At 36.6% G+C, this 23,784-nt stretch overlaps 2 protein-coding genes across 4 annotated transcripts; one reads left to right on the top strand and one right to left on the bottom strand.

Moving 5' to 3' along the window:
* The first annotated feature begins 410 nt into the window (after window positions 1-410).
* On the top strand, window positions 411-11,488 carry LOC125025641 (oxidoreductase HTATIP2-like). 3 transcript variants are annotated; one of them, XM_047613723.1, is made up of 5 exons: window positions 411-544; window positions 2,122-2,334; window positions 4,432-4,615; window positions 6,635-6,747; window positions 8,366-11,488. In XM_047613723.1, the coding sequence occupies exons 2-5, from the start codon at window positions 2,125-2,127 to the stop codon at window positions 8,531-8,533; spliced, it is 675 nt and encodes a 224-aa protein (XP_047469679.1). In that variant the 5' UTR covers window positions 411-544; window positions 2,122-2,124; the 3' UTR covers window positions 8,534-11,488. The 3 variants fall into 3 exon arrangements, with proteins under 3 accessions (XP_047469679.1, XP_047469699.1, XP_047469690.1); XM_047613743.1 differs by lacking the exon at window positions 411-544 and adding an exon at window positions 652-767; XM_047613734.1 differs by lacking the exon at window positions 411-544 and adding an exon at window positions 663-784.
* Window positions 11,489-18,125: 6,637 nt separating this feature from the next.
* Window positions 18,126-23,028, bottom strand: LOC125028829 (prefoldin subunit 1-like). The gene is made up of 4 exons (XM_047618365.1): window positions 22,914-23,028; window positions 19,102-19,224; window positions 18,750-18,878; window positions 18,126-18,509 (listed from the first exon to the last, which is right to left on the bottom strand). The coding sequence occupies exons 1-4, from the start codon at window positions 22,944-22,946 to the stop codon at window positions 18,417-18,419; spliced, it is 378 nt and encodes a 125-aa protein (XP_047474321.1). The 5' UTR covers window positions 22,947-23,028; the 3' UTR covers window positions 18,126-18,416.
* Between the last annotated feature and the right edge of the window lie 756 nt (window positions 23,029-23,784).

The raw sequence follows: 23,784 nt of genomic DNA, 5'->3' as shown, positions 1-23,784 counted from the left end.
ACCCTCTATAAGGGTTTTGAGGATAGAGGGACAATAACCACAGAAGGATAGAGGGGCAATAACCACAGAAGAATTATAAGCCTAAGCGACCTATGGCCTATAGAAAAATAAAAGTCTTAAGGGCAATACTTTGACATTTCTCTTAACTTCTCAATAACAAATATTCTTTGAGAAATTCCTACTTTCCTTCCTCGGGGATATACCCCAGATCTTATTGCATGCATTTTTAATGCAAAGCAAGCAGGAAATGGCAGAACCCAATTTAAATAAAAACTAAGAGGAAATCTGAAATGGGGCAAATGAATAACGTAATGGAGAAGGATCGTGGAACTTAAACATCGAGAATAGTGACTCATAGTTCTTGACGTTGGTGACTTGATGGCCGTAGCCCTTAAACACCAAGAATAATGCCCCTTAGTTCCTGAGGCTGCAGGCAGAGGCACGAGGCGGAGGCCGCGGCGCCGGAGAGGAAGCGACGTCATCAAAGAGCCTCTGGACGGGCGGAGGAGGGTCTGTGACGTCCGACGCTTGAATTTTACTAAATGTAGGTGATATCAAAGAGCATCGTGGTTCGAGGATATAATGAGTAGATATCGGGATGCTTTTTCGTTTATTTTAAATGCAAAATGGCAGGTGACGATGAGTATATCTAATGACATGAAGAGTCAGCATTACATGGCAGGAATGAGTGATTAACGCCAAGGGAGGGATGCGAGCAGTGTCTATATCAGTTAATTAATATTTATTCACCAAATCTTCCCGAAAACGTAGGTTACATACACAGGTAGGGCATATATATCGTCTAACCGCAGTGTCTTATAATGTATTGATTATAATAATTCCCTGTGTGGTAAGTTCATGATACATGTTCTGTCCACTGTTGGTTTGGTTTTGTTTTTTTTGTTAGTATTGTGACATTGTTATTATATTATCATTATTGACAATTATGGTAATCAAAATGAAAAATTTTCTTTACAAAAGATCAGAGTAGGATAATATATGAGATCAGTTAGGCCTAGTAATTGATTCTTTCCAGTCCTGAGAACCCTTAATGTATGTGCACATAGTTCTCAGGATGGAGGTTTGGAGAATGAGTCAGAGGCAGCATGCAATTTTGTCACATAGTTTTTAATATCTCATATTGCAGAAAAGTTACCTTGCCATGATTTGATCTACCCCAACATGGGGAAATTTTGTATTGATTATTGTTTGAAAAAGGCTGTTTGTCATAGTTTTCTTCAATAGAATTATTGAGTTTTGTATTTGTGTTAATAATTCCTGAAAATAGGACTGTATTTTCCAGGGACTAGGTCCCACAGTTATTCTCACCCAGCTTTTTCGACTTTCAATCTACAAGCTCTGTTGGTATTTGTTGCCAAGAGCGACACCTTCCAGAGATGAGGTCCCAAAACCAGGCTGTCATTCAAACCTAAAATTCCAAACCTAACCTTTCCTACCTTCTATTTATTCCCAAGACAGGAGTCAAGCCCCCCTGTGCTCCCCCTTTATTAGCATTTTTTTTTTTAAAGTGCCAATAAAGAACTCTGGCTGTTTGAGGGTATTGTGGACTTAGTCTCTGAGGCGTGATATGTAGTGGTTATTTCGCGGTAAATATGAGGTCGCTTCAACTGTACCAGTGTTGTTTATTACTCTATTTTTTATGCTTTATATGATGGCAATGTCCATTTTCCTCCATCTCTGTGTATCACTCTCGGTAACATTAACCGCTCTGTCTTTCCAGAATATGTATGATTGAGATCTTTAACTCATTTGCTGGAGTAACAAAGGCACAGAGTTCACTTGAGTCACTGTTGTTGGACCTTAGTTCTTTATGTCTGTATGTTCCTTGTTTCAAGATTTAACAAGATTTACCTTTCAGGATTTCACTTTCAGAATTTCACACTATATATATTTGGTGGACTTGAGAAACACTCTAAAGGTCCCTACAACTGTACCAACAAATTGAAAATGTCTTGAAACTTTATGAACCTTGATTTAAATGTAATGAATACATCACTTATTGCATGTGGCTATATTTCATATATAAAAATAACTAGGGAGAATGTTGATACTATAACACTTAACTGTATATATTCATTTTTTTTTAACATGTCTTTATAGATCATGAGTGGGCCAGGACTCAGAGCGTTGGTGCTAGGAGGCTCAGGGGAGATCGGCAGGCAGCTGGTGCAGGAACTCATCAACAGCCCTGGCTTTTCCCATGTCACTCTTATTACAAGAAGGGAGTTAGATGTTCAGAATGAAAAAGTAGAACAAAAATTAGTGGATTTTGAAAATCTTGACAACCACATAGATGCCTTTAAAGATGTACAGGTATGTCTTTCAGTTTGTCTCTACATGCCTCTGATTATGTAATAGACTGTCTCTTGTGTTATCTTGAGATTTATTTATGTTTATTGACATTTATATCATATTCATATTATGATTTATTTGCTACATTTATTTTTTATGTTAGAAAATTAATAAATTTATATACTGCTAAGTATAGTGATTGTTTCTAATTCTTTAGTTCCATATTCAGTTTTTTTCCTATTGCTCAAAGGGACTGCTGTGAAGGTATTTGCCAGGTTATCATTTATTCTTTGTTGGAACTTAAAAACTATCCATACATATATAACAGTATGTTGATTCCCTCTGCCTATATTTTACATTTGTTTAGCTTGTTCTCTCTCTCTCTCTTGTGATACCCTAGGGTAAGAGAGAAAGGTTTCTTTGTGACTTGATGCTTGCTTTTAAGTAAAGATAAGGAAAAAAAAAATACCTTTGTTAATCAGATAATCAAATGACACCAAGTGAAAATGGATGGTGGAAGGAGATGGGGCAATATATAAATGTATAGATATGTGTGTATATGTATATATATATGTGTGTATGTGTGTGTGTGTGTGTGTGTGTGTGTGTGTGTGTGTGTGTGTGTGTGTGTGTGTGTGTGTGTGTGTGTGTGTGTGTGTGTGTGTGTGTCTATATATATATATATATATATATATATATATATATATATATATATATATATATTATGTATATATGTATGTGTATATATGTGTGTGTATATATATATATATATATATATATATATATATATATATAAATATATATGTATGTATATATATATGTATATATATGTGTATATATATCATGTATATATATGTGTATATATATCATATATATATATGTATATATATAAATATATATATGCATATTTGTATGTGTATATATATATATATATATATATATATATATATATATATATATATATACATGTGTGTGTGTGTGTGTCTGTGTCTGTGTCTGTGTCTGTGTGTGTGTGTGTGTGTGTGTGTGTGTGTGTGTGTGTGTGTGTTTATTTATTTATCTGTTTGTTTGTTTGTTTGTTTGTTTGTTTATTTATTTATTTAATTGTTTGTTTATTTATTTATATATATATATATATATATATATATATATATATATATATATATATATATATATATATGTATCAAGAGAGAGAGATAATTTGAATGTTACTACTTTTAATACTTATTACATTTTTTTATCACTGTGATATTAGCTTTATGTTATGACATACCTCTTCCTTGTAATCTGAGTTTCCACTGTTAAGCATTGGTTCTAGGAGTGTTGGTGCCAAAGTCAAAGTTGCTACATATCTTTGCATTGATGATAAAAACAAAACAGATCATGCAGCTGCAATTCCTTCTACCTTACCTAATATAATCCTAAACCAAACCTAGCCAGGTGAGATTTCTTCCCAGAACCAAATGTAAAGTATGTCACGTGGATTACGGCTTGCTTAAGATGCCTGTCACTGAGATATGTGGCGACCTAGATTCCATAACCCACACTCCAGTAACTTCCTGCCACCTAAACATCTGCTCTCCCCCTTGTATAGATAGAAATATAGAAATTCAGAAGCCAGGTCCTGTACCTATAGCTATTAACATTTATATTCGGATGTAAGGAAAATCATTTTTGCTGTTTATGATGTTTTTAGGAATTGGTCTGTATTTTTTACTTTTCACTGATGTAACTTTTGTATATTCACTCAGAAGTGAAGGTTCTTTTCCCATTGTGGATAAAAGGGTTCCAGAAGCGAGAATATATCTATATATTTGCAACTCATTTCCCAAGCAGATAAATAACCCAGGGTCAGTATGGGAAGAAGTTAGGTTAGAAAGAGAACAAAGAAATGGATTGCAAAGGTTCATAAGTAGAAAATATTTAGGGTAACTGTGTTACAAAATAATTTAATAGCATTGTAAGGATAAGTAAAAGGTATCTGATAATGTTCTATGTAAGCTAATTGCAGGTGTAATAGTATGAATGTAATGAATTAAAAGAAAGATTTCATATTTTAAAACCTTAAGAATCATTTAGGTTATGTGCATGTTAAATTATATTATTGATATCCATCAGGTTGCCTACAGCTGCTTAGGAACCACAAGAGGCAAGGCTGGTGCTAAGGGTTTTGTGCGAGTGGACAGAGACTATGTCTTCAGTGCTGCAAAGCTGTTGAAGGACAGTGGATGCTCACACTTCCATCTGGTGTCCTCGACGGGAGCCAATAAAAATTCCCATTTCCTTTATCAAAAAACAAAAGGTAAAATTCATGGAAGCTTTTTATCTTAGGTTGAGATTTTTGTATCAACCCCTTGGATCTGGATGATTCACTACCTGCATGTGGCCCAAAATACAGGCATTAGGCTTATTTGAGTGGCAACTCTGTTGACTGTGCGGTTTATAGGCTGGGTGCACACAAACACCTATGTATGGTGACAAGACTCCATGCTTTCCCTTTGCAATATTATTTTCTCTTTTTCTGCATAAGCATATTTAGCTTTTTTGCCATTTCCATATGTCTGCATTTGTCATTTGATTTGCTCAATCCAGATGGTAATAGACTTTTCCTTGCACAGGTTCTATATCACATCTCTTGGTAGTCCATAGTAGTCCATTACAATAATGTTATCAATGAGTAACATTTAAAATAAAAATTTGTATTGTTCAATTTTCTGTAATACAACCTGCAGTGCCAGTCACAGCAGGCAGGAATAGGATCCTGAACATGGAAATAGTGTCCTCCCTGGAACCAGTGCTCTTTCAGTCATGGCTCACAGATGGTATATTCCATACTCATTTATAAATGGAAGTAATGCAAAAGCCTTTTCCTAAATGCCCACTGAATTTAATCACCTTCCAAGAGCTTTGTGCACTTTTAGCAATTCATTCCCATCATCCTGGCCTTCCGCTGAAATTCTCACAATGGCAGGATCCCATCACCCCAGCCCACAGCTAAATTTTCCCATAATAGCATGTTCACCTCACACGCTCCTGAAGCCAATTTTTTTTTTCATGACATAGTGGTCATGTCATTCAGATCCTAGGGTTAAAAGGAACAGCATGTTTTCATAGAAGTAGAAATAGATATAGAAATAAAAAAGTAAACTTATGCCAGTGTGTGATTTCAATCACAAATTATATGATAATTGCAATTTTGTATGCATTTAACAAAAGTAGGTGTGTAGTGATAGTGTTACAAATTTTGTCGATGATTAAATGGAATACATAATTGCTAAGTTACATTACATATAATTTTGAAATACACATTGAGGTATGAAATATTGTAAAATTAGAAATTGCTTTTTGAAATTATAAGGTTAGGTAATTTTTGTTATAGAACTTTTGTATTTAAAATTTATTGTATCTTTGACCTAAAGTTATTTCTTTTCGTGCCTGATAATTATATTCAGTCCTTAGTTTACATAATTTGATGAGCTCTTTGAATCCTTAGAATTTTATGATTATGATTAGCTAGCCAATAAAGTTGAATCTGGTCAAACCAACTTACCTGTGCTTGAATCATGAATTGTAAATTAATATCTCATACTGTATATTGGATCTCAGATATTTTTTGTAGATATTATAAGATACCAAATAATGTGTAATTAACATCCTATATTCTTTCTGCTGTTTATACACTTTTTGGAATTGAGAATTTTCTAGATATTTGCACATATTTATGCTGTTATGTAATTGATTACAAGGTATTCTTAGTTTGGATGTAAGGCATATTATTGTTAAGCAAAACACTGACATTAGCAACTTGTAAATTTATCATTTACCCATTGCCATCAGAGATGGCATGTTATGCCCATTGTGAGTTTAGTTTATTAATTGTCTTTACACATAGATGGCTCTACAAGTACATAGTCACAAAGGAGTCAATTATTAGTACTACCTATCTCACTAGTTTGCCCTTTTTCTTGATTTTTTGGACATATTCTCTCTTAGCTTATATTGCTATTAGTAATAATAATAACATTATGAAATTTGTGATATCTGTAATGATAATAGCATCAGTCTCAATAGCATTATTAAAACAACATTTTTCCTGAAAACTCAAGGAAAGGTGGAATCAGGAGAGGTCACATGATCTACTAATTGATTCGTGGTTGAGCACTTGTGGAGCCATCTGTGTAAAGAGACATTTTACAAAAGATAATTAAAGTGAACATTATATCATTACATCATGGTGCAAAACATCTATAAACTTATGAAAAATTGTACTCTGTGAGAAGATATGAATGCTTTTATTTATTTATTATATTTCCCATTGCAGGTGAAGTAGAGAACATGGTTACAGAGCTTAATTTTCCACGTCTCTCCATCTACCGCCCATCTATTCTCCTTTGCGATAGACAGGAATCACGTCCCATGGAGAAGATTGCACAGGTATGAAAGGAAAGCCCTGAGCTTGGAGATACAAAGTAGGTCTTGCCTCTTATAGATCCCCTACATTTCACTGTACTAGCAGTGCGTGGACTCACATTTTTTTACTCCTTAGTTGATGACTTTATTATATATACAAAATAATCATATTACATGACTGACAAGAAGCTGTCAGTCATGTGTCATTATTATAGGCAAGGCAGTTAATGTACACTATTGTGCAGTATAGCAGCAGTATGACAAACCTTGGTTGTTGTAGCCACCCTGAAATTATTTTGGATTTTCACTTGACTCTTGCTGAATAAGAGATTATTATTATTATTGTTATTATTATTATTATTATTATTATTATTATTATTATTATTATTATTATTATGGTAAGCCATACAAAGAACTACACTGAAAAATTCAAGAATTATGCTACCAAAAGCACGTCAAAACACAGCTATGAAAAAAAAAAAAAATCATCTCCCATTTAAGTAGTAAATACTTACTAGCCAAGCTTTTAAATTTATCTAGAATCGGAGAAATTATGATCTCTCAAGACAATATATTCCAAAGCCTACAAAAAGCAGTAAAAAAGCATCTAGAAAACATAGAAGTAGACAGTTGACTTGTATCAAATGTAGGGAAGATGTGAATTAACAGTTACAAGCTTGTATAAGACTGAAAGAGCCCCAATATCCCTACAATGCCCAACGTCCAGATTTAAGTCAGACAGGAGAACTTTAATGGAATTAAAGAATAATCAAGCAGTCATAAGTGTGACACTACAACAGATAACCACACAGGAGAACAATACTCAAAATGAAGCACAATAAAAGAAGAGAAGCATCTATGAGTAATGTCGTCATCTTCATAAATCTTCTTGCACTTGCAAATGATGCCTAATCTAGATGAAACTGCCATGGCCATATTCATAATCTGCAATTCAAGTGCAAGCTTTGAATCAAGGGTTATACCTAAGAGCTTTAGAGTATCCACTGAAGTGATGAAGAGTCCATTAATCAGCAGACTTGGATGCTGAGGCAACGGTGTTCTAGACCAACTCACAATCATTTCCTTGGACTTGGTAGGATTTAATTTCATGCCCTACTGAGAGCACCATGTCCTTTATAAAGTCTGTGAAGTATGTGTAGGATTTTTCTTCTTCCTCTTCTTCTTCTTCTTCTTCTTCTTCTTCTTCTTCTTCTCCTCCTCTTTTCTCTCCACCACATGAGGCAATATACTTTAGGTTCACTTTCATTGTGTGTGTATATGTATTGTACTATCATTCTTGAAGTTTAGGGAATTTGGATTTCTATCAAACTAGGCAATTTTTTAAAACTTTCAAGTTCATTTATGAATGTTATTTATTTAAATTTAACAAAAAACAAGTAAATTCTGCAGTTAGCAGTGTCTTTAACATCCTTTCCACAAAGTTTTCTATAAAAAAAAAAAAAAAAAAAAAAAAAAATTGCATCTTTTTTTTTAAATATCAACAATTCTTTAATTTGTTTGATTTTCATAGATATGTAAAATCACATTTCACTTTCAGTTCAGAAATAAATATAGTTAGATAAAAATAACATCCACAGTAGTAGACTTCAAGGTTAAACAACCTGTAATTTTTCCGCTACAGATTGTTGTCCGTGGCTTTGACTGGCGAAACAAGATCAGCATTGGCACAGACACAGTTGCCAGTGCAATGGTGGCCAATACTCTGGAGCAGCAGACGTCAGAAAAGGCAGAAGAGACTAAGGTTGAGATCTTGGAAAATTCAGATATCCTTAGACTTGGAATTGACTAGGATCACCTTTACATGGCCTCAATGTTTGCATTTAGGGATTTTAGTGATTGTGTTAAACATAAAGAGATAAATATGTTAGGGATTCGTGTTTCTAAATTTTGTATGTAGGATGTTCCAGTCTGGATGTCTAATATTTAGGAATCACAGTAGAGATAATGGTTATGTACATGAAAGCTGTTATTTAGCCACTTAAAGTTTAAACACAGAGTTTTACAATTCAGTCACACAGATATGCAGAAATATGCCTGAATTTCATTAGAGACCACATAATTACAGTTTTGGTTTTAGGAATTGTTACATTATTGTTGTTATTTACTTTTCTCTTTTTATGGCAGTGGTTGAAGTATGCTTTAATGTGTGTCATTTTGTATATAAATAAGCATCATATTTATTACTACAGATATGCATTTAACCCACTGACACTGGAATGACATATACATGCCATCTGTGATTTCAGTTTATTAATTTCCTTTACACAGATAGCTCCACAAGGGCTTAGTCACCAACGAGTAATTTTCTAGGCCTACCTGATCTCAGCTCTTTACCCTATAAGAGGATTTTTTACATGAAATTTGTATTTATTTATGATAATGATAATAATAGTATAAGAAAAATAAAACAGATCCCAATAATTCAAGCAATGTGTTTAACAGGTAAGGTCAAGTAGGCCTAGTAACTGACTTCTTGGTGACTAAGCGCTTCCGAATTCATCCTCGTGTAAACAGAATAGACAAAACAGAACTACAGCGGACGGTGCACATACCCAGCACCAGTGGGGAAAAAACAGATTCTTTTACCAAATTAGATACATTTTCTGTTTATGGGTGTTGTGATTTTTATTACTTAATATTTAATATAGTTGAAGTTGGTATTCACCTTAAATTCAATAATTTCCTTTATAATTTTAAATGAATTTCATAGTGAAAAGTTTACTGATTATTTCTATTTAATTTCTTGCAGTTAGGAAATACATTTAATGGTCATTCATGGAAAGTATAACTTATATCAGCCTTAAATGAAATACTGAGTAGTTGTCATTATTGCTTGATATGTGATCTGTGGACCAACCCACTTACTCTAATTTTAAGCTTAGTTTAGATGAATGAAAAGTTCTTTTGTAGGCAAGGGGAAGAAATGATATTGCCTTACTTATTAGTGAGAAGTATCATAGCAATAGAGTGACAGTTGGTGCTCAGATGGAGTTCAGGTTTTAAACCTTTTTGTAAATTACCAACCGGTGAATTTCATGATGTTGTAACATGATGGCCTTTTATTATGAAAATTGCCTATATTTAAAGACTAAATGCCTTAATATTCAGTAATATTATTGAAAAGGAAGAGCATGAATCATGACTAGATGTTTTTAGACACATGCTTTTACCACACTTTTGGATGTGATATCTGTGAGGTTTTGTATGTTGGTATCACATCATTATGCATGTAACTTGTTTGAAACTTGAAGAATTTGGTGACACTTTTACTTGAAATAAGTAGGAAATAGTCAGAAGGCTACTGCAGAAAAATATTTCAGAAAATGGACTGCAGGTTTTGGAAATAGTGTTACAGCAGGATAATGACTAATAATTATGCAAGATTGTTTTTTCATGCAACAATTTGCAATTTTCTCTGTATTTTCCCACTAGCATTTGAATGTTTGAAAAATAAGTTTGTTGTGATATCTGTCTTAAGCAGAATAGTCATATTTCTTGAGATTTCTGTTTTAGGCAAATTGGTTAGATTGGAACGTGCCTGTATCTACTCTCAAAGTAGCAGAGATGCTCCTAATTCCACAGAAGTTGTATTGCAGGTTTCCAGATCTCATTTAAGTCCTAGGTGAACTTTCACAGAGATTTAACCTATTTATATTTTTAACCAGCATTATCTGGCTCCATTTTAGAAGTTTGTCAGTTTTTACCTGCTTGGTGCTTAAGCGAGTTGTATTACCTTCCCCCCCTCTCTCTCCCTCTCCCTCCCTTTCACCCACTATCTCACACACTCCCTCTCCCTCTCTCTCCCTCCCTCTTGTATGAATTGGCTGTATTTCAAGAAAAAAATAATGATTTAAAAGGTTATTATCATGAACATACAGTTTCCCGTAACATCAGGGACCTCAGTACAAGGATTCCTAAAAACTGATGTTAACAATGGGCAAAGTCTGAAAATCAGGCAGTCCCATTGATCCAAGTTTGTGTGTATTATAGAGTGCAACCATGGTAATTAACAGTGGCACATTACACCCATTATTGTTTTGAATTTCTGAGGCTGCAGTTGTCAACCTGTTTAACTAGATTTAAACCATTCTAATTCTGTTATTGTTAAATTATTGTTATTCTTATTACAGCACTGTATTTCCGAGTGAGTGACAAAGCAACTGGCCTGGTTTGTGTTTGGGTTGTGTACATGCCTCATGCTGAGAGTTGGTTACAAATTGCATGTAGTAGGGAAGCCTTTCTTCACACCAGATACAGAAAACAGATAATTTCTACAATTTGTAAATATTAACATTGTGTATTTTCCTTTTTTCATTTACAATTCACTCTGTTATGTTGAGACGAGACTGTACTGACCATGTCTATGCTTCAAGATTTTCTAAAATATTTAGAGTATATAAAGTTTGGATTTGTATGTAAAACTCTTTAATGTACTTTTTCCTGTTTCACAGTTCTCCCTTCCATTTATATTTTTTTTCTTTTTTAAACAAGGCTTTGAGATCAGACTCAGGGAATTAAGAACTGTGAAAGTTACAGGTTGTATTACTGTTATCAATGTGTTATGTAATGATTATTATTGTGGAAATTTTTGGTGCTATAGTGAATTGGTTGCTAAGTTAGTGTTTATTGGCTTTATTTATTTAAACCTGAAATAAGTCACACAACATTTATCTTGCATATAGAAGCAGCTGTATTTTATGTGTATCCATTTACAGACTTGAATGAGAGTAAATTCAAAAGATGATTTTTTATGTCACTACCCTACCACCTGTAGAAATAATCTATGAAAAACTTTGAAGAGCAAGACTGTTACCTGAGTGGAAGCCCTCAATATCCTTTGGCTGTGGCAGGTCCTGAACCCACATGTTTGGAGACCCTTAGGTTGCCCCAGCAGCATGCATTATATCTAAATAGGAGCCCCAAGGAATGATGATGGTATTAACTTTGTAAAAACTAAATATATATAAAAATAAATTTATGATATTAATAAGAAAAAGGAGTAACAAAGGCAATCGGTGATCCTAACTACAGAGTAGTAATTATTCTTATAATTTCAGTCCTTGATGCTTCACTATCAAATTCTAATTTTACTTTTAACCCATTGCCACCAGGGAAAATTAATAAAAAATGGGGAAAATGCTGTGCTGATTTTTTATATTTTTTGTGAAGTGTCTCTACACATAGATGGTTCTGCTTTACCTGATTTCACCTTTCCTTGAATTGGCGGGAAAATGTATTTTTTACTAGTGCTGTGAATATCGATGGTGTTATTTTCATTATAAACATTATAATTACTATAATGTTATAAACATAAGTAATAGCAAAATAAGATAATGTAAAATATTTTCGTAAATCAAAGAAAAGGGTAAACGGGGGAGACAGGCAGTACTCATAATTGGCTCATTGGTGACTTAGTACAAGTGTAACAATCTATGTGTAAAAACAATTAAATAAGTAAACTCATTGGGCATGGCACGGACACGTGACATACCTGTCGTGAATAGGTTTAGGCACACTACTCAAACATACCATCATACTAACAGTAAGATAATAAACCACAAGCTGCCGGGGAAAATGCTGTGCTCATTTTTTATTTTTTTGTGAAATGTCTCAGCACAGTGCTTAGCCACAAAAGAGTCAATTAGTAGACCTTGTGACCTTACAAAATTTCACCTTTCCTTGAATTGGCAGGAAACACATTTTTTTACTAATGTTATGAATATCGATGGTGTTACTTTTATTATATTATTAATGTTATAAACAATAGTAACAGCCAAATAATATAACGTAAAATATTTTTGTAAATCATTGAAAAGGGTAAATGGGCGAGACAGGCAATACACGTAACTGGATCATTGGTGACTTAGTACAAGAGTAGCCATCTATGTGTAAAAACAATTAAACAAGTAACTCACAGTGGGCATGGCATGTACATACATCCCATACCCATCAGAATTGAGTTAATTATACATTATTGTTTGCATAATGAAATTAAAGAAAGAAGTAAAGAAAATTTAAAAGTAACTGAGATTGGCCAAAAACAGATACACAAACAGGGATGATGGTTACTTTATAGGCCTATCAGATCACATTACTATTCAGTGCCCGCCCCCAATCCCTTGCTCATTGTTGCTGTGGAGGTGCTTAGGAGGCAGAAACGGACGCCAAATGTAGGGATCAACCCTAGCTTGGACCTTAGCCCTAGCCTCAACTAAATTTGCAAGGTCTTTCTTCTCCTTTCCTTTTCCTTCCCTTCGTCATCTCTTCTACTGTCCACTTAACTTAATCATTAATTCATTTTTACCCTTTTTGCATATTCCTGTGTGACATTTGATGTCTGGCATATTTGTTTGTTTTGACCATTGACCATTCAAGAAATCCACAGACATCGCCTTCTGCCCCACCCTATTACTATATTTTGAATACTCCATTGAGCTTAGATGTTGTCACAGCAGAATATTTTCAATAAATAAATAAAAAAATACTATTCAGTCAAGCACATTTGTATCCCCAGAACAGAGCAAATGTACTACTGGTGGTACATATACCATAAATTGTGACCATGTCTTCTAGGGTGAGCAGTAGGTCCCTCTGAGAGGAAACTTAAAAATACTAAATTCAAGTTGTATCTTGTAAGACAGTGACTTGTATACTGTAAAATTGTGTGTGTGTGTGTGTGTGGGTGTGTGTGTGTGTGTGTGGGTGTGGGTGTGGGTGTGGGTGTGGGTGTGGGTGGGTGGGTGGGTGGGTGGGTGGGTGGGTGGGTGGGTGGGTGGGTGGGTGGGTGGGTGGGTGGGTGGGTGGGTGGGTGGGTGGGTGGGTGGGTGGGTGGGTGGGTGGGTGGGTGGGTGGGTGGGTGGGTGGGTGGGTGGGTGGGTGGGTGGGTGGTTGTGGGTGTGTGTGTGTGTGTGTGTGTGTGTGTGTGTGTGTGTGTGTGTGTGTGTGTGTGTGTGTGTGCGTGCTTGTGTATATATACCCCCAATCCCTTGCTGCTGTTGCCATGGGGAGACCTAGGAGACAGAGACTGGGACCCAGTGTTAGGGTTCACCCTTACCTTGGGCCTCAGCCCTCGACTCAACTAATTTTGCAAGTTTTTCTTCTTCCCTTTCCATTTCCTTCTCTTCTCTAACCCTTTCTACTATACACTTCCTAAAGTGTGTGAGCCATATTGAAAGGATGAAAGGATGACTTTGTGCCAGTCATGAAGGGCAGAGGGTAGCCATGGACACTTTTAGTTGTCTAGCCCTCACACCTCAAGCCTGGCGTATATTGGGGAGAAAAACAGTCCACCTCTTAGGGCCCTAAGGGGTGGACTGTTTCTCTTCCCAACTCTAGGCTTACCATGGCCAGTATTGAAGATTTTGTACCCCTATTAGGGGCAATGAGGCTTGCCCCTTTATCAACTAGTCACACTGACTTTAATACTTGTGGTTCCCAGATCCCAGACTCTCCATTGACCATGACTCTGAACACTGCTACTTCTACTCCTCCTCAGCACCTACTATCACCTCAGTCCAGTCCAAATCATCCATTCAGGTCATTACTTAACCTCCAGGTAACATTCCTCCTCCCCCAACATCCTCTACTTCATCTCCTCCACCCCAACAGCTTTTTTTTTTATCTACTACCCCCTTCTCCCTTATTACTACTCTGCAGCCTTATTGTCCACCTCTCTCAACACTACTATCTCTTCCACATGTCCCCATCTATCTACAAACCTCTTTGATCCCAGTCAAATGGGATCAATTTTCATGATCCCTTCTATGGCCCCTTACTCTGACAACACTTCTTCCAGCAATGCCTCCAAAAACAAGTAGGCAAAGTTTCCTTCAGCAGCTGCCCCCGATTGTTCCTGCCATGTCACAGTAACATCCAATCCCAAGCTAAAGCACTATCAATTCTGACTGACTTCCCTGGCAAACCCATCCCTCCCTGGAATTGTCTCAATCTCCCCAAGAAACTGCCTTGTCTCCAACAAGGATTGGTCTGATTGTAGAGAAGACTTACTTGCCTCATAGACTATTCCCTCTAGAGGCCACTAAAAGTCCTTCACTAATATTGATAAGATTACTTTCCATAGACATGACCACCTTTTGATGTTTATATTGGTGGAGAATGCCTGTCGTAACAACCTGCCCCATGAATTGTGTCAGAATTTTTGGCATCTAGGACACCCTGCCATACACTGCTGCTCCACTGCCCAATGCCCTCTAATTGCCCTACCTCGTCATGATTGATCAAACTGCTCTGCACAATCACACACATTTGTCAACTATGGTGGATCCAATGATGTATATTATACATTATGGGAGCCACCACAATTGGCACAGTGCTTGATTGTGCAAAGCAGTTTGAATGGTCATGATCAGGTTGGGCACAAAGAGGGCCATATAAACCTCATGGTGTTCATTTCTACAGCAGGTAATCTTATTAATAGTGTTGGGGCACATATGGTGGCCACTGGGGGGATTAATGTAGTACAGTACTGATACTACAACATAGTCAGTGAGGTAGAGTACAACATAGTCAGTGAGGTAGAGAAGTAAGTAATTTTCACTGTCTGACCTATCCTTATAGACTGGAAACAGTTGCCAGTTATGTCAGTAAGGGTATATAATGCATGAGCTTGGGACTTGGATATAACTATGACAAGGCTACAACAACAATGATCAAGTGAGGAATGTAGTATACATATATAATTTTACCTATTATATTTCCAAATTTGGGACAACTGTATTTATATTGCTATGTAAATTATTCATAAGTTTCTGTGACCTGCTAGTACTCTGTTGTGGAGGTGGATGGTTAATGGTTAAAAGCAAAATAAATGTGCTAGACATCTAAGGTCATGTAGCACTATAGTTAATGTTAGTGAAGGGTGGTTGGGTTAGTGATTAGTTGTTAAAGCTGGGTTAAGGAATTGGTGAGTGAATGGGTAAGGGTCGGATGAGGTAATGTAAAGGGTTAGATTAAGTGAAGGATATATATGCGTTTGAGGAAGGAAAACAGGTTGTCAAAGCAGAAAGTGTGAGATTCTGTAAGGATGTCTGATAAGTTGGGATGTCTATTAGGTGGGAGAAAGTAGAGGTACGGGCTGCTTCAAAACGTGGGCATGACAATAGAATATGTGGGACTGAAAGAGGAACATTACATAAGGGACATAGGGGTGGATTGGAGTGTGACATCAGATAGGATTGTGTTAGACGGGTGTGGCCAATGCGTAAGCGGGCGAGAGCTGTCTCCCAACGTCTGTTCCGATGGAATGGAGCTGACCAGGAGATTGACAGTTTTACAGTATGTAATTTATTAGTGTGGAGACTTGACCAAAAAGATTGCCATTGATTATATAAGAAGGTATTAAAGTGTGGGTAATAATCCGTGGCAGGGATATGTGAGAAACATGGTTGGTTTGATGTGGACATAGCAGCGTAGCGTGCTAGAGTATCTGCCGGTTCATTGCCGGGGATTCCAACATGGCTGGGTACCCAGCAAAATTTGATTGTTTTATGACGTGTGGACAGGTAGAACAACCAGTTCTGGATCTTACAAACAAGGGGGTTGGTCGTGTGTATTGACTTTATGAGAGTTAATGAGTTACGGGAGTCAGTAAAAATTGTATAAGAGGAAGAGGGGAGTGAGTATATGTGTTTTAAGGCAAAAAGGAGTGCATACAGTTCTGTAGTAAGGACACTAGATTCAGGAGGGAGGGGGTATTTGAAAGTACAAGTTGGGAAGATTACTGCAAAACCAGCACCGGAGGTGGTTTTGGAGCCGTCAGTGTAGACGTGAATACTGCAGGAATGAGTGGAGGCATAGTCATGGAAATGGGTGAGAAGGACAGTAGGAGGAATATTTGATTTTGGTGGGTCAAGGAAGACAGAGGAGCAAATATGGGGGCAAGGTATAAGCCATGGAGGGACTGAATGGACAGAGAACAGGAGGGGTTCGGAGATGGGGAAAAGGGGAATGAGAGAGGAGGGTATTCATGCGAGTGGAGAAATGTGGAGGTGGAATTTCTCACACTAAGGCCCCCTTCCCCTTTGACCTGCCACTGAATATTAGTTTACCTTAAAAGCACACTTCTATATTTACCCACTACTTTTTATGTCAATTTCTTAATCAATCCAAGTATATCTACACTTATTCCTCTGTAGGAAGGTAGAGGGATAAGTAATGAAAGTTAAAAAAAAGTTTGATGAGCAATTTGTGTTCCCAGTATAGGCAATGAATAAGGATTAAATATTCAAAGACAATCCGATACTTTAAACTTTTATGAAATTCTCAATAATGAAGAGATCTCCAGTTGCAGTCAGTATGAACAGAACCCCCTTCTTATTGCTCATACAAGAAGTAGGCTTATCTGAACACTGAGGCCTATAGTTTTGATTATCCATTTCACCGAGGTTTTTTTTTTGTTTGAAAATTTTCTACCACAACAACATATAACATCATTAGCGGTGTATTCATAATATAGGGATAGGGTAGAGATTGGGGGCAAAGCACCCGGGGAAAGGAACAAGAATGTAGATTCAAGAATGGTTAATGGCTAAAACAAAGGCCAGACATCAAAGCTCATATAGCATTATAAATTATTGTGGCAAAAAGGGTAAGTCTGAGGTAATGATTAGGATAAGGGATAGAGGAAGGGGTTGAAGAAGAGAATGCAAAATTAGTTGTGGCGAGGGTTGAGGTCCAAGGTCGGAGTGATCCCCTACATTGTGCCTCAGTCTCCATCTCCTCAGCACCCCCACGACAACAACGAGCAAGGGACTGGGGGGGGTATGAAAAGCTAAGGCTAAGGAAGTAACTATCAAGATGATTTTTTTTTAACAGTCATATACAAACAATCTCAGCAAGCAGTATTTCCAAGCATCTTATTTTCCTGTCTGCATATTATTTAAAACCTATATGCAAATATAAAATACATTACAGCATACACTTTTTCCACTATCAATATATTTTTCAGTAACACAAACTTTTAACAAAGGTTAATAATGATGCTTTGCTCACTCTACTACTGTGCAAGCATTCTGTCCAATTTTGTAAATTCTCTATTTGCTTAAGATGACAGACTCTTGGGTAATATACATACATACATGCATACATGCATACATACATACATACATACATACATATATATATATATACACACACACACACACACACACATTTTTTTTCTTTTCTGTAAATGCTCTTTCAGTCTAGTTAACTTCCATAAAAACAAAAAATCAAATATAAGTCAGATATGGAAACTTACATTCCAAGTGTAAACATTTTCTTACCAATCTTTATTACATTAGTAAGGAACATCTAAAAACCCTCAATGGGTTTTGAAATTCCTTTATTTCATATTACACATATAAGGGAAATAAAACAAGTAATCTAATATTTAGAGTAAAAGTATTCAATAGAGGATCTTTTACACAAAATTTCTGAAGTGATTCTCAATAAGTACAGTGCTTTTGAACTATCACCCACTGTAAAAGCGACAATTCAGTCAAACTTATATCCAAATCACAAGGGGGGGAAAGAATTTACGTATTTTCAGAGACATTTTCTGCAATTTTCCACAAGTGTTGTTTTAATAATTGCCAAATAATTACAACACCTGGGAATAATTAGTTGAGATTAATGATGATTTTTATAAAGAACATAAAACCTGCGCCAGCCCTCTAAGCCACACCCATGGACTGCTTGAGCTTGATCATTTCTCTCAAGTTATTTTGACTCTCTGACATACTGCGCTCCAAGTATTCCTTGTTTGCCTGTTGAAAGGAAGTTAAAACAGTATTACTTATATGGTATAAATAGAATATAAAAGATAAACAATTATTTAGCTTAATACACATACTGATAGGTAAGACAGTTAAAGTAACAATTCTGAACAAACCATAAATATCTACTTTCAAATAGAGTAGTAATTTGAGATGGAATCCTGGGACAAAATGCAAAACAAAACTTTTATATTGAATTTTAAGAATTAAACTTTTAATAAAGTAACACACCTGTAAGCTGGTAATTTTCTCATTACACTTTTCAACCTTAGCTTTCAAATTTTCTCGAATCTGTGGGATATCTGTCAAAAGAAACATTCTACCCACACTATCGTAAACTCTTGTGCTATCTCCCAGACTCTGAAAGGAAAATAAAAATTGTAATTAAACTACAACAGAAAATCGCACATTACATTTATGGAACGCATGGCAAATCACAATGAAAAATATGTCCCAGACTAATGGAACAAATGCTTTACTAAATGAAGGGTGAAAAATACATCAATATCTCTCATAATAATGGTAAAGCTAGGATAATCACAATTAGGTTTAATCTACAAATATCTGTAGTAGAAATACTAACCTGTATTTCCTTGTCTGTAAGTTGAGCATGAACAATCTGTTTTTTGAGACTTTCTACTTGCACATCTGCAATTCTTAATTTTTGGTTGGTTTCCTGCATCTTTCCTTGAAGTTCCATGAAGGCCTGTGGATATATGTATATTAGTACTTTCCTCTATTTATCTAAAAAAAAGAAAGAAAAAAAAAAAAAAACATGATTCATGGGTGGCAAACAACCATGAGCCACATGGGTGGCCCATGTCATGCTGAGGGAATAAATATATATTTTGTGCGTGTTGTGTACCATCCATGGCCCACAATAAGTGGTCCCACTGGTAGACCACTATGCCAATATATCAGGTGGACAGATCAGTAGTGGGAGAAGAATAAATGACAACAGAAATAATAGTTACAATAGCAGCAACTTAAACAATAACAGGAATAAAGAGATCATCCTATCAACACTGCAGTATGACAGGGGTCCAGTTCAGTCAAGGCTTTGTTCAAGTCCCTTTACTGGGAAGGATTTGATTTGATTATTTGAAATTATCTGCTGCATCAACAGCTAAGGTCAATAGTGGCGTTACTGGGAAGGAGAAATTATCTGTTCTGCCGGACCCCCCCCCCCCCCCCCCACACACACACACAGGGTTTACATTACATCTGATGAGTGACATTCTCTCTCTATCTCTATCTCTATCTCTCTCTCTCTCTCTCTCTCTCTCTCTCTCTCTCTCTCTCTCTCTCTCTCTCTCTCTCTCTCTCTCTCTCTCTATCTCTATCTCTATCTCTATCTCTATCTCTATCTCTATCTCTATCTCTCTCTATCTCTATCTCTATCTCTATCTCTATCTCTCTCTCTCTCTCTATCTCTCTCTCTCTCTATCTCTCTCTATCTCTCTCTCTCTCTCTCTATCTCTCTCTCTCTCTATCTCTATCTCTCTATCTCTCTCTCTCTATCTCTCTATCTCTCTTCTCTCTCTCTCTATCTCTCTCTCTCTCTATCTCTCTCTCTCTCTATCTCTCTCTCTCCTCTATCTCTCTCTCTCTCTATCTCTCTCTCTCTCTATCTCTCCTCTCTCTCTATCTCTCTCCCCTCTCTATCTCTCTCCCTCTCTATCTCTATCTCTATCTCTATCTCTATCTCTCTCCCTCTCCCTCTCCCTCTCCCTCTCCCTCTCCCTCTCCCTCTCCCTCTCCTCTCCCTCTCCCTCTCCCTCTCTCTCTCTCTCTCTCTCTCCTCTCTCTCTCTCTCTCTCTCTCTCTCTCTCTCTCTCTCTCTCTCTCTCCTCTCCCTCTCCCTCTCTCTCTCTCTCTCTCTCTCTCTCTCTCTCTCTCTATCTCTCTCTCTCTCTATCTCTCTCTCTCTATCTCTCTCTCTCTCTCTATCTCTCTCTCTCTCTATCTCTCTCTCTCTCTATCTCTCTCTCTCTATCTCTCTCTCTCTATCTCTCTCTCTCTATCTCTCTCTCTCTATCTCTCTCTCTCTATCTCTCTCTCTCTATCTCTCTCTCTCTATCTCTCTCTCTCTCTCAACATTTTCCTTGACTCTGAGTCTGATTCACTTGATTTTCTAAGTTATATGAAATTCAATACAAGCTTTGTTGAAGTCACCTGTTATTGCAACACTTGTCAAAATTGCATCTGAATGCTGTAGTATTTTGGAATGGACTTTGTAGCTAATAAATAACTGGTAATGGCAATTTTATTGCAATTTGTTTATATATTTGAGTGATATCCTCCAATTAATACACATATTCTTTTAGATATCAATATTAAATTCAAGTCACATGGAATGGTCAAACAATCCTGTTAATGACAAAATCCCAAACCAAGATTTTTTTACAATCACTTGCTTTAACTGCAAGCATACTTTTCATATATTTCCAAAGTTCTTTCTTTTCTTTATGGCTTTATGCAAAAGGTAATTTTCAAATATATCTGCATTTCAACTTCTAGGAGCTAGGTGACATGACCATCACCATTACATTACAGCCCTCAGCCAAAAAAAATTGGCTGAGGGCTGGGGTGACCAGAACATGGCATCATTAAATTTTTTCCTGAAGGCCAGGGTGTCAGGAATGACTGGCCACAATTGCAAAAAATTCTTGGAGAGTCATTAGATTCAGTAGGTATTTAGGAAGGGGCTCCTGCATTATTTCCCTCAGTACCATCTGTGAGGCATGACTGGAAGAGCGCCAGCGCCTGGGAGGACACTGTTTCCATGCTCAGGATCCTGCTCCTGCCTATCATCACTGGTGGCCCATGGTGTATTACTTAAAATTGAATATCATGAAAAAATAAGAAAAAGTAACAAAATGTTACTCTATATTATAACAGAGATACGACTACCTAGATTGATGATATGGAGTTTGTGCAAGGAATCATTCTGTTGTTATCTTGATACAGCATATCAAATGACATTTTGACCTTAGAAAATGGTAATAAAAGTAATAAATGCTTATGCAGAAAAAGAAATAACATTTGAAATGAAGAAAATGTGTTGCAACAAATGCCCTGTAGAGAGTAAGTCCACAGTGATCAGGTGGGAGTCCTGATTAGAGAAATACAGAAATTGGTGAGTAACCCTGAGTTAGAAAAGTTTTGGTTCTTACAGTGCTGTTTGTGGATTTCCAGAAGTGGCTGGAGTAACAGGGACTTAGTCTCAAAGGTTAAGGCACTTCATAAATAATTACCTACAGTTTCTTTAACATCATTTGCAATGGAAGAGGAGACTCACAAGAACAAGAACAAGAGAGCCACACTTATTACAGTTACTGTTACTGAGAGCACAAAGATAGAGGGAAATGGACACTGCCATCTTATGGAGCATAAGAAATAGAGTGATAAACAACAGAGGTATAGCTGCCCTGGCCTCATAGTTATTGCAAAATTACAAAAATACCCACTGCATATCACTGCTCACAGACTAAGTCTATAACACCATCACACAGCTACAGTTTTCTGCAAGTTGGCATGAAAAGGGGGGGGGGGGCTTGCCCCCCTCCTATCTAGGGAATAAATAGGAGATAGGAAAGGTAAGACTTGGATTTTGGGTTCAGAACTTAAGTCTCTGGAGCGTTCATCACTATTGGTTACAAATACCCTCCCTTATTGCATTGTGAATAATTAAACCAAGAAATAATAATTGCAAGGCTGGATGGCTGTGTGAAACTTGAAATCCAAACTTAAACTTTCCTGCTTTCTCTTTATTCCCTAGACAAGGTGGCAAGCCCCTATAACACCCCTTCGTGGCAATTTGGAGAAAACCTCATATGAGCTCTGGCTGTGAGGGCGTTGTTGTGGCGGATATTTTCAACATTTCACAGTACATATGAGGCAAGAGCAGCTGTACCTGTGTCGTTTATTACTCCAATTTTAGTGCTCCATAGAACGGCAGTCTCCATATCCCTCTCTCTCCCTGCTTGTCGCTCTCAGTAACATTAACCCAATTCCCTTTTAATGTTTTATGGGAAGGGAAAATAATTGCCATTAGCGTGAGGAGCTTTCCCTGCATTAATATCGCGGGACACTCTCCTGGATTCACTAAAATAGGATCAACGTCTCACGAGGAATACCAAAAATAGCAAAATTTCCAGACGATTGTGTAAGGCGAATTCCATCTGTTATTCCTACGAAAAACTGCATCGGCGTCTTTGAGGGAAGTACAGATAAGAACAAGCATTACAAATAGGTGTGTCCTAAAAAGGGTAAGGATGCAATTCGTGAGCACACTTTCCTAAAAGACTCTTCAAGCCTTCATTCCTCTGAGTTATTGTAGCATTCTTTTCGCGATAGTCGTCTGCTCCCCTTTGCTAGCCTTGTACCACTCACCTTCTTTAATTCCTGATCGGGTTCCTTCGACATTCTGGAATTATAATAAGAGACGGCGAAGTCAGGAATCAATGAGGCTCCCAAAACACTCACGCCTTCGCAGTGTTGCCAAGGCACCGACAGCACGCCTGTTACTGAAGTTGTTCCATTTGATTTTTAAACGAAAAATAACCAGAAAACTAGTAACATTTTACATCATTTAATACATGAAACCATTACCTATGGATAAGAGAGTACTAGTTTTGACAAAACAAAATTTTAGCAAAATAATTCAGAGAATGTTTTCTGACCTGGTATCATTGTTCTATGAATCACTTCGTTTGCCTAGAATGTATTCACATAACTTTTATTTTGCTCAACATCACGAAATAAAAGGAATGCATCGCAATACTGAAAACACGCTTACCTATCAATAACTATTATTTTTTTTTAGGGGTGGAGATATCATTCTTATTAAAATTCAGTTTTCAGAGGTGAAGACACCAATAATATAAAACCAGGGTTGAACTGTGAAGAACAAATTTAAGGGAACAGGGCTCAACAGGATTAACATCTATTTTCAGGCGTAAAGACATACTATGGTAATAAAAAATATTTTCAGGAGTGAAGTTATCAATCATAAGGAGTACTGACCGCTTCTGTCTATTTATAAAAGTAACATCATAAAGTAATACTGACAACGATACTAATGAATGTAGGCAAGAAGTATATATTACCTGATGATTTTCAATACAGAAAAGATAACAGGGATACACATGATATTGGTGGAAATATATAATCGACCAGACACTGTTCTGAGTGTGAGATTGTAATATTCTTCACCGCCGTAGGAAGTGTTATCCCATTATACAGCTAGTGCTCGGTGGCAATT

Source organism: Penaeus chinensis, chromosome 1 (genome assembly GCF_019202785.1).
Source record: "Penaeus chinensis breed Huanghai No. 1 chromosome 1, ASM1920278v2, whole genome shotgun sequence".
NCBI classification, from domain to species: Eukaryota; Metazoa; Arthropoda; class Malacostraca; order Decapoda; family Penaeidae; genus Penaeus; species Penaeus chinensis.
Note: the sequence above shows the minus strand (reverse complement) of the source record. Positions and strands in the feature narration are given on the sequence as shown.